We start from the raw sequence: 11982 nt of genomic DNA, 5'->3' as shown, positions 1-11982 counted from the left end.
GCGTGTGTGGGTCTTCCTCTGTCTGTGTGTCTGCCAGTGTGTGTGTATCTTCCTGTGTGTGTGTGTGTGTGTGTGTGCCTGTGTATAACTGAAAGAAACAGCCCTGTCAGTAGACTCCTCCTCCTCCTGTGTAAACAGGAAACAGCCAGAATACCAGTACTACACCATGCCCCTGGGCACCACTGTACCCTTCATCCTCCACCTCACACACACACACACACACACACACAAACAGTCACGTGGGCCAGAGGATGCACAATGGCGACAAAAAGCCAGGGATGAGGGCTGTCCATGGCTCTCGTCATGTGGAAATCATGCTTGTGTGCACAACCCATAAGGAGATGGTTTGGAGTGCATTAGGTTGTTGTCGCAAAGCCGTTTCAGCGCAGCGCGCGTGTCACTTCCTCACCGACAATCCCAACGCTGCTCTCACCCTACAGGGAACTCAGGCCGAAAGCATCAGCCAATCAGACGCCCCCCCCCCCCCCCCCCCCCCGACACGTCCAGTGTCAAATCGAAAGCGTCCGTCAAGCAGCGTGTCGTGAAAAACGTCGATATTTTATTTGTATTTTATTTCGTCGGTTGTGATGAACAGAGACAGACTCGGTGCGACGTGTCTGCCTGGCGTTAGCAGGACGTGTGAGGTGAACCTTCTCCACCTCCTCCCCTCGGGCGCCCCGAGAAGTGTTTACGTCACGTCACACTAGGCTCTGTAAATGATTTTTCTTCTTTTTTTTCTACCGTTGTTCTCAACTATCTTGATGATCTGATGCGATTTCCTAACCCGTGCCTTCGCGCTAACCAGATATCATGTCACCCGGAGGGGGTTGGGGGGATTGGGGGATGGGGGGGTGGGGGGTTGAGGGGAGGGGGGGTCGTCGCACACTGTAGGCCGAGAGAACGCACCTGCCATCACGCTGTAACGACGCTCGACAAATGAACACGTGCGACGTCAAAACCCAACCGGGCCAAGTCCTGTGTGAGCGGTGATTACGCAACACAGTGAGTCTGAAAAGGCACTGAGGGCCCCACACACACACACTCACTCACACAGACACACTCACACACACTCACACACACGCACACACACACCACACAGCTCGGGGTCACACTGTCAACCTGGAACAAGACAGATATTGTTTATTTTAAACCAATGTGTAAATGTCATGATCAAAAAAGTCACAAGTGCCAAGGAAAGTGTGTTTTTTTCTGCTTCTGCACACACACAGACTCACACCTATTAGAGGGAATATATGTATATATATATATATGTATGTGCAATTGTTCAATGACAGCAATATCACTACTATAAGAATGTGAATAAATGAACAAATAGTGCTGCTTTGCAGGTTAATGCATTGTTAGATGTACCAACAAAATCTCCATGCATGTGCTACAAACAACACAGAAAACCGGTAACACTTTATAATAAGTCAACGCTTTATGGCATTTACTAAGTGTTAACTAATAGTTAGTTAATTCTTTATAAAACCTTTTGAAACATTAACAATACATTATTAAATAGTTAATAATCTTATTATTAAACACTATGTTGATCATTAATAAACACTGTTAAATATTATAGATTTTATTCATAATACAATTCATAAGGTGTTTGATAACTGCATTATCATACTTTATAGACAGCTTGTTAATATAGTTGCAAACCAGTAGTTTAAAAGGTGTTAGTGGTACATGAGCTGCTATAGAAAGCATTAGCAAATGGTGAACAAACCATTTACATTACCTACATTAGCATTACATATTTACTTATGTCTTTAATTAATGTACGCCAAGTCGAATACATTATGTACACCAATACTTAGCAGATATCTTAACAACTATTTTATAAAGACTTACTAATGATGCAACTTCTGATTAGTAATGCAAGTTATAAAGCATTCACTAACTGTTAGTTAAGGCTGTTGCGTGACCTAATCTAAAGTGTGAACTATCTATGCCTTATTAAACATTTATAAGTTATTTATTAAGGTATTCTTGTCCATTCTCGAACCTCACATTCACAAAGGCTGAACATACGTTTCTCAAAAGGAAACAGACACAACACAATGTGATACACAAAATTACTATTTTATTGAAGTAATGACAGGCATGTGTCTTACTAACTACTTAGCTCTAACGCTACTAGCCGAGAGTGACAGCGGTCGATACGTTAAAACCTCAGTTTGATATTTCCCGGCATGACCGAACGGTCGAGGTTAGTAAGTTGTTTATTATATGGCATTTTTAGCTCTTTTCATTTAAAACATGTCGTTTTGTCCAGCTCTACTCAAGTATTCTCACGGTGTGTTTCAGGTGTTAGCACCTAGCAACCAATCTGAAATATGAGCAACCAAACCTAGCAATCTGCCTAGCGCTTGTCGTTTATCTCTCTGTGTTCACACTTTTCTGCTCTTTTAAAAAGTTAAAGTTAATTTCCTCGTCGCTGTTGATGTCTTCACTGTCATCTGGTTACTAAAACTCTTCGATCTCGCTCATTTTGAAGATGACATCAGCGGAGGGCAATAAGAACACGTATCAGACCGCAGATGAGGTCAATACGCGCATAGATATATATAAAGACTTAATACGCGGCTGGCATGACTACCCATTAGCCAATCAGAACGCTCGTACTGTTGTTGCAATTGAACCAATATGCTGTTCTTATTGGTTCAGAAGACGTTCTCAAAAGAGTTGTTGATATGTTGCCTTGGAGATGTAGTGACGTCACCAGTACAAGTGCAGCTGATTGCTCTGACAAGATGGCGTCTGCTCCAGATTCGCCGTGTTTGATTTGGGATCTTCCCACGTATTGTTGTAGTATATAAGAAACCAAATGTTTACTCTTTGTCAGGTCAGCAAACGCTTTGTCGCCTCAATTTGTTAAAACGATTTGAACGTTTTAACAAATCTCTGCTTTCAAAGGCGTTTGCAGACCTGTTGAGGAGTAGCTAAACATTTCCAGTTTATTACAGCCATTTTTGGAAAATAAAATACAGCTTTGGGCAACCAACTTTTATACCAATTCTACTGTATTGCTTCTTAATGGAAATAAAATACTATTTTATTACCCAGGTAAATAAATTAACAGCTATTTCTTCTAAAAAACAAAAACACAACATCTATAGGCCTATAGTATTTCTATAAATGCTTAATAAAGCATAAATAGTTCACACTTTAGATTAGGTCACGCAAAAGCCTTAACTAACAGTTAGTAAATGCTTTATAACTTGCATTACTAATCAGAAGTTGCATCATTGGTAAGTCTTTATAAAATAGTTGTTAAGATATCTGCAAAGCATAGTGTACATCCTGTATTTGACTTGGCATACATTAATTAAAGACATAAGTAAATATGTTGTTAGTTATTTACTCATGCTTTATAAAGGTAATGTAAATGGTTTGTTCACCATTTGCTAATGCTTTCTATACCAGCTCATGTACCATTAACACCTTTTAAACTACTGGTTTGCAACTATATTAACAAGCTGTCTATAAAGTATGATAATGCACTTATTAAACACCTTATGAATTGTATTATGAATAAAATACATAATTTTTAACAGTGTTTATTAATGATCAACATAGTGTTTAATAATAAGCTTATTAACTATTTAATAACGTATTGTTTCAAAATGTTTTATAAAGGATTAACTAACTATTAGTTAACACTTTGTAAATGCCAAAAAGCGTTGACTTATTATAAAGTGTTACCCAGAAAACCAGATCAGAAGAAAATGTTGTCGCTCCAAAAAGGTCTATTTCCTCAGAGTCAAGTGAACCGAATCATCCGGAAATATTTTCCAATCATGTCCACTTTCCACACACCCGGGAACCAGAACCCTCAACGTCATCCTCGGAAAAGCAGTGCAAAAGGCATGCTGGGTAATGAGGATTCATCTCCAGTGATACATGCTCGCACGAAACATCATCATGCCCCCCCACCCAGCACACAGATTCCTACTTTCCTCTTCCCAAACTAAAGATGTCATGCTTTTGGGAGGGGAGGGTGTGGATGAGCGGGGGGGGGGGGGGGGGGAGGGGGGGGATCTCCCCTGGAGGAGTGTGCATGTGGTGGGATGTGGAGGAAGGAGGGAGGCATGGGGGGTTATGTACGTCGTCGTCCCCCCCGCCAGCACCCCAGGACTGTGCCTTAGGCCCCGGCTCCTGACGAGGCCAATCAGTGCAGCCCGAGCGGGTCCCTGCCGGATTGGATGGTGCTGGGAAGACTTGTCTGCTTGCCCTGCCCTGTATGTCCCTAACTGCTTCTATCTGTCCACTCATTGGTCACCTTTATCTATTTATTTACCTTGATCTTTCACTTGGCATGGCCACTTTGGTTCTCACCCTGACATGGCTGGTCCACTCACCTTGCCCTGTCTCGGCCACTCTCCCTGCACTGCCTAGTCCACTCACCCTGTACTGGTTGCCTGGGTCGCTCTGCCCCTCCATCTCTCTACCTCGTGTTTGTTCATGACCTGGCCATCTGGAACCGTCTTTTTTGTCTTGTTTTCATCCTGCCCCCTCTACGAACACTGGCTGTGTTTCTCTGGGGAACTTCCTGTCCTTGTCTGCCCTGGCTGGTTCAGTCTGCCTGCCTCCTCTGGGTTCCCAGCCTGCCTTGAGAAGACGCTTTCGCTGGATCTTTTTAAGGGGGATGTTTAGATATTTGTGTGTACAGTTGATGTGACCTAATGAGATCTTAAAGAGCTTTTTGCAGTTCAGATCTTCAAGTCATGTTATGACCATATTGTTTGTTCAATGATGATTTTATTTTTAGCCCACAAAATGTCCTGGTTAATGCGTCATGTTTTTATAATTGTTAATAATATCAAAGTCAAATCCATACTTTCTACATACTAAAATATATAGCTTTTACCTTTATTAATATATATATTTTTAATTACTTTAATTCATTAATTGCAAATAGAAGACCCAGTTCTCGATCAAGCAGTCTAGAAAGGGAAACGCGCAAGATTCTCATCACCAGTTCAACATCCCCTCCCTCACTCACCCTCTCCCTTTCCCTCTCTCTCTCTCTCTCTCTCTCTCTCTCTCTCTCTCTCTCTCTCTCTCTCTCTCTCTCTCACTCACGCTCACTTTGTCTCCTTCTCCCTCCCTCCCTTCCTCGCTCTGAGTTGAGGGAAGAGATTGCCACAGAGAGACATTTTCAAAGGATTCCCTGACAGCGATGGCTGAACATCACTTTTGACGTCAAGAATAATCGTTACTTTCTCATCCGGGTCTTCACTCTGCTCTTACGGTATTATTTACTTTACTGAGACCAGAGAGCTCGCGCTGGCTTAAGCGTTCAGAACAAATATATTATTTTAGCCAAGAAGGTACACGGGACTTCGTCCGGTTTAATTTGGAGCTCATTAGTTCAACTTGAGGGAGAAACCAGTGTGGATAACGTTTTTAATTCACTCTACAAGTCTTTTACGAATGAATATTTAATGGCTTCGGTATGGAGATAGCCTTGGTGAGTTTTGAGAACGGTGGCGCAAAGGGGAGCGGTGGCAATGCCGACGAAGCCTGCCGAAACGCGCTGGATCACCCTCAACCACCTTTTGTACAAACCGGACTCAGCGAGGACTACAGGAAAGAGCTGAACACCCTGGGGAGTCCAAAGCCAAGCTCGTGGAAAATTAACGACATGAACAACACTTTTAGTTGCAGCGAAAATGCCATGGATGCGCTCTTGCGCGCGGACCACAGTCCCCATCTGTTTGATGAGGGTATGCTGGACATGGACATCGACAATGAGAGCAACGAGAGAGTGCTCATCAACATTGCCGGTCTGAAGTATGAAACTCAACTGGGGACCCTAAATCAGTTTCCTGACACTTTGCTTGGAGATCCAGGAAAGAGAATAAAATACTTTGATCCACTCCGGAACGAGTACTTCTTCGACCGCAACCGGCCAAGCTTTGACGGGATTCTATATTTCTATCAGTCGGGAGGCAAGATTAGGAGGCCTGTCAATGTGTCTATCGACGTGTTCGCAGACGAGATTCGGTTTTATCAGTTGGGGGAGGAAGCCATGGAAAGGTTCCGTGAGGATGAGGGCTTTATCAAAGAGGAAGAGAAGCCCTTGCCACTAAATGAATTTCAAAAGCAGGTATGGCTCATATTTGAGTACCCAGAGAGCTCCAGTCCTGCCAGGGGCATCGCTATTGTCTCCGTGCTAGTAATCACCATATCCATCATCACGTTTTGCCTGGAAACCTTACCCGAGTTCCGGGATGAAAGAGAACTCATGGCCTCCCTCCGACCGGACAACGGCACGGCGCACCGGCCATCGCTCACCTTCAGCGACCCATTCTTCATCATAGAAACCACCTGTGTGATATGGTTCACTTTCGAGCTCATAGTGCGATTCTTTGCTTGCCCTAGTAAGTCTGAGTTTTCCAAAACCATAATGAACATCATAGACATCATGTCTATCATGCCTTACTTTATTACAGTGGGCACTGAGCTGGCGGAGCAGGCTCAGGGACCGAACCACGAGCCGCAGACTCAGGGCCAGGGCATGTCGCTGGCCATTCTCAGAGTCATTCGCTTGGTTCGAGTGTTTCGAATTTTCAAGCTCTCCAGACATTCGAAAGGTCTCCAGATTCTCGGGCAGACACTGAAAGCCAGTATGAGAGAGCTTGGACTCTTAATTTTCTTTCTCTTCATCGGAGTCATCCTGTTTTCAAGTGCTGTTTTCTTCGCAGAGGCGGACGAGCCGGAATCACATTTCTCTAGCATCCCCGATGCCTTCTGGTGGGCTGTAGTCACCATGACAACTGTTGGCTATGGAGACATGAGACCAGTGACAGTGGGGGGAAAAATTGTCGGTTCGCTCTGTGCCATAGCTGGAGTGTTGACCATCGCTTTGCCGGTGCCCGTCATCGTGTCCAACTTCAATTACTTTTATCACAGAGAAACGGACCAGGATCAGTCGTCTCTGAAAGATGAGCCAAACAGTGGCCGTGACAGTCCGGAATTAAAGCGGCGAGGCAGTAAATCATCCGCCAAGTCCACGGGAGACGCAGAGAACAACGACGGCTCGACAGTCGAGAAATCAAATATCAAAGCCAACAGCAACATGGACATCAAACGATCCCTTTATGCTTTCTGTTTGAACACCAGAGAAACGGACCTGTAGGCCTAGTTCTGCGTTCTTTTATTCGTTTCTCAGTCAAGAGACAGTTAAAAAAAGAGAGCCTTTAGTGTCAGTTGATGTGTAAAATACCCTAATTAATGGGCCACAATCAATGCACAGCCGAAGGATCAACACGTTGAAATCCTGAAAAGTTTCGAGCAACGAGGTTAGATTTATAAAAAACACATTAAAATCCCTTGATCTAGCAAGCACAAGCACCTGTACACAGACGCTCACGGAAAGCATGCGTGTGGGCCTAGTGCCCGTGCAATGGCCTACCCAGGAGTAAAAGGCTATTTCAGAGCCACTTATTGATCTTCAAATCCAGTTTGACCAATCAAATTAATCTAAATTAAAGTAGGGCATCAAGCCGACGAGAGAGAGAGAGAGAGAGAGAGGGAGGGAGAGAGAGAGAGAGAGAGAGAGAGAGAGAGAGAGAGAGAGAGAGAGAGAGAGAGAGAGAGAGAGAGAGGGCACTAATCAAGGCTGGCTGGTCTAGAAATAATTACTTGCGCGCTTAACATCACGGAGAGCATTAGGCTGCTGTGAGCTGTCTCGCGGGCCTTAACTGAGCTACAAGTAACAACAAAAAATGTCGGCTCTTTGTACATATTAAAGTATGTCTTTAGTAAACGTTTTTTCCAAAAGGAAAAGCCAAAAGGGTATTTTATTTTCGTATGTATCGTCAGTTAGTCGTATGTTTACTCTAAAAAACAATCGTTGCATTTAATGCATCTAAGAATATGTACATATTTTCGTATAGGCCTAATATTTATTTATTTCATTATTGTATTGATAGAGATCTAAAACAAAGCACACTTTATTTTTGCGTAATATAATTCTCATGGACATATATTGACCAGACACCTCAGGTCCGATATCTGTAAGATATTCTATTAAGGAGGATACAATCGGAATTGTCTGCTCGCATTACTTCAAAACTTTGACAGAGGACTTCAATGGAAGCCTTGTGACTTCATGTAAGTTATCATAATGCTGAAGGACCACAGCCTTTGCTACTGATACTTTCCCACTGAGAACTTAAAGAAAAGGACATTTGGGACATGGGAGTAATTAAGGATTCTCCGCAAAAGTGACATCGTCCAGTACAGCACAGAGGTCATCTAGAAAAAAAGGATTCCCTCATCTATACCACAGAGGTTAGTCATGTCACCATACACTGTATTTTTCGTACATGAAACGCATTTTCAGTCTGTCACCAAGCTAAACGGTGGCACTAGGAAAATGTGAATGAAAGCTAACTGTGTAAAAGTAAACCCAGCTCGAGACCTCCTAGCCAGACTGACCGCTGCAGGTAATATGAGGAGCTGTTCTTTCAGCACCACTTCCCTCAGAATTCATGAGCTCGTGTCACCGAACATTCATGCCAGGCTGCCCTTCCTAGAATAGACGTAACGTTTGGCTAAAGCGCCAAAAGCGCCAAAACCAACGAAAATTGACTGACAAAATTATACAGCTCATCAATATATTTGGAACCTACATTGGTCATTTGTTGTGCATGGAATTTAAAGGAGATTAAAAAAAAGTAGCGGCAAACCCCATTTGGACAGATAGCCTACATGTCTGTAAGCAAGCAATCTGTGAATGGTGCACTTTCAAGTCAATGACACAGTACATACGGAGCTCACACCAAAGGCATGGCCCCTAGAAAAGGTTGACCTATTCCATCTTTAACCAAAGGGATTACAGTGGCAGCGATTCCGAAAGCGGTTCCTAGAAGCGGTCTGACAGCATTGTCAGCCGCTGTGGTGTGGGGAGGCGTTGTACAAGGTTGACTGGGTGGAAAGTTAGGTATCCTCTTTCAAGACAGATTACCCTGGGCTTTCTCTCACACACATCACGTCATCAGAATGGGAAATACCTGTGAGAGAGAGAGAGAGAGATGGGGGAGAGAGAGATGGGAGAGAGAGAGAGATATCAAAAGGCAACAGAGAAGGTGAAAATGACAGCATGGAAGATAAAAGCAAGTAGATATCATTCCTTTCCACCGTGATAGTGTACCAATGGGCTTAACTATGTTGCTTGGGGAAATATCCAAGAGGCTCTATCCTTGGGGCAGGGATAGGGCGTCTGCCAATGCCTGGCTGCTTACACACACAAAAAGCCAGACGTTTTTTTTATCCTGTGACACGCTCCCTCTCGTTCTTGTCTAATTGAGTTGCTGTTCCTCTGGTTCAGCCTATGGACGTGTCACCTCGCATTGGGAGGCCACTTCACCGAGGCTCCCTGCCCAAGCACGGATGTTGGCAGCCGGCTCAGCGAAACTGGGCCTGTCTCGGTGAGGTTTTTAAACAACTTGGGATTCCCTTGCCATAATGCCTACAGTGCAGTAGGTCATCACTTATATTGGGTCATCGTTTTTGTTCGTTGGCTAGTCTGCTTTGACCGACTTCCGTGGCCTTACCAATGATGGATATTTCTTTCTCGTTCTAATCTTTAGCCTAGTTCTGGAAGCAATGCTCTCATTTTGAGAGCTGCTTTTAATTCAGGCTTTCGTGTTTGGTCAGTAGGGATGCGACCTACAGACCTACTGAATGCCTATTAGGCAAAAAAAAAAAGGCCAGTGGAATGTGTTGTCGAATATGTAATGTTCCCCTCCACAAGAATCTACCCTTCACCCACGACCACACACAGCGGCCTGTGAGATTCCGGTGCGGTAGAGGGAGGCACATAGCTTAGCGAAGGGGCCCAACTTGTTAAAAAGGGTCAGTGGAAAAGCGTGGCTGTGTGGATGGCGACCGCAGGAATGCGGAGGAGGTTTTCGACAGGAACGGGGGGGGGGGGGGGCGGGGCCCGCTTGTGGGGTGTATATATATATATATATCTTTCAGTCGTCCCTCCCGCTAGCCCGGCCCAGCTGCTGGTCAGAGGGACAGGTGTTTGGAGCCCGAGGTGGCAGGTGTTTCACACCTGGCTTCACGTGTGACCTCTAGACCTTCAGAGATCTGGGCTTGTCAGGGGCTGGCGGGGTTGGGTACAGTTTACTGTACGATCCCATCGGCATCAAATGCAGCTGAAAACAGTTATTTGAGTTGTTTTTCCCGGATTTTGTCACTAAAAGCACCAGACCCTGCAATCCCTCTCTCGCCGGCTGGGGGATTCAGTCGAGCGAATTAACGTCCAGCGTGATATATTCTTCGGCGTACCTCGTCCATACCCTTGGTTTGAGGGGAAAAGAGAGAGAGGAAGAGAGAAAAGAAAATCCTATTTCAATAAGAGTGTTTGTTAACATTTCCAGCTCCTGGGCATTTTAATGCTCTGTTGGACATACTGAAACGTTAGGATGGCTCGTCTTCCCACGGCACAATGGAGTAGTGGCCCGTGCTTTGATGTACACGCTCCTTGTGTTTCAAAAGCCCATCTGGAATTAGGATTCTGATGTACTGTAAGGCAAGGATGACTGACTCACGTAATCCTCAATCACTTTGGGAGGCCTAGTGATTACAGGCATGACAGGGAGTCGGGCTTCATCGGTTGGAAAGACGGACGCCCGCTAGCGAGCTAAGCTACACGGCAGAGGAAAGGCATGACAGCCATGCTAAAATGGTGACTGACACCGCATTGCATGAGGTCGACATGACGGCATTTCCTATATAGCTCTGGCAGTTGAAAGGAAAAGTTAGGGTCTCGTTGGACAGTACATGGGCAACGGTTTGGAGGTCAGAGGATTGCAAAGCACCAACAGAAGATCGAGACATGAATGCAAAAAGGAGACTAGGTTATCCAGGGATAAAGCGAGCAAACATTCGACTCTGTACAAGACAAGCAGCGTTCCCCTGGAGGCCCCAGTGCAGAGACGATGAACGCTGTCCTGTTTGATAACGTCGACTATCAAGTGCTCTTTACCAAATGTGCTATCGAGGTGCTCCGCACCAAATGACATTTGAGTTTTTGTGGTGCACAGTTAGACTTCCGCGTTTCTATTGATTTTGGAGACAGTGGAAGCACAAACAGACACTCCAAAGGGAGGATAATTGCATCATGTTGACTGACTTCCAGCCTCTGTGTGCTGCAAGGCCTGTGTGGCCCCAGGTGCATCTCCATAATGAAAGCCTTAGTGCGAGAAGGTGAGAGAAAACAGGGATCAAGAGGTGCACAGTATACGGAGGTCTAAAGCCATGTATAAAGCCCCACTGCAACACTTCAATCACACCCATCTCCAGCAAATGATTTCCTCCCGAGCTCTCTGTGGAGGCGGAGAGGGGAAAGTGCCCCGTGTGGCGGTCGCTACATCTGGCTAAGTGGTTGTGGATGTTCTGCCAGTGAGAAACGACTGGCTGGCTGCCAGTGGTGTCGGAGCTGATAATGGAGTTTGGGCAGGAGTGAGGGCTGGCACTAGTTCTGGACCCAGGGCTGGGACTGATACCTGGACTGAGTCTAGGTCTGGACCCAGGGCTGGGACTGATACCTGGACTGAGTCTAGGTCTGGACCTAGGGCTGGGACTAATTCCTGGACTGAGTCTAGGTCTGGACCCAGGGCTGGGACTGGTACCTGGACTGAGTCTAGGTCTGGACCCAGGGCTGGGACTGGTACCTGGACTGAGTCTAGGTCTGGACCCAGGGCTGGGACTAAGCACTAGAGCTAGGGATTGTTCTGACTGGGCTGAGCATCCTCAGGGAAAGACATGAGCTGCGGAAAGATCATTGTCTCTTACTATAGCACACTGGGAGAGGAAGAGGGACAGAGACACGGTGTAGGAGAGAGAGAGAGAGAGAGAGAGAGAGAGAGAGAGAGAGAGAGAGAGAGAGAGAGAGAGAGAGAGGAGGGGGAAGGGGAAGGAACAAAATGAGAGGATATGAAAAGACAGAGA

General features: G+C 45.3%; 1 protein-coding gene across 1 annotated transcript; it reads left to right on the top strand.

Annotated features, from left to right (window-relative positions):
- Positions 1-5155: 5155 nt before the first annotated feature.
- LOC134037894 (potassium voltage-gated channel subfamily A member 1) lies at positions 5156-8061 on the top strand. Its single transcript, XM_062483456.1, has 2 exons — positions 5156-7507; positions 7591-8061. Exon 1 carries the CDS (start codon positions 5468-5470, stop codon positions 7151-7153), a length of 1686 nt encoding a protein of 561 aa, XP_062339440.1. The 5' UTR covers positions 5156-5467; the 3' UTR covers positions 7154-7507; positions 7591-8061.
- The last annotated feature ends 3921 nt before the right edge of the window (positions 8062-11982 follow it).

Source organism: Osmerus eperlanus, chromosome 17 (genome assembly GCF_963692335.1).
Source record: "Osmerus eperlanus chromosome 17, fOsmEpe2.1, whole genome shotgun sequence".
Classification (NCBI taxonomy): Eukaryota; Metazoa; Chordata; class Actinopteri; order Osmeriformes; family Osmeridae; genus Osmerus; species Osmerus eperlanus.
This window is presented reverse-complemented; position numbering and strand designations above follow the sequence as displayed.

What these genes read in the sequence shown, in the direction of transcription:
- LOC134037894 (XM_062483456.1), top strand. Translation starts at nt 5,468, where the DNA reads ATGGAGATAGCCTTGGTGAGTTTTGAGAACGGTGGCGCAAAGGGGAGC.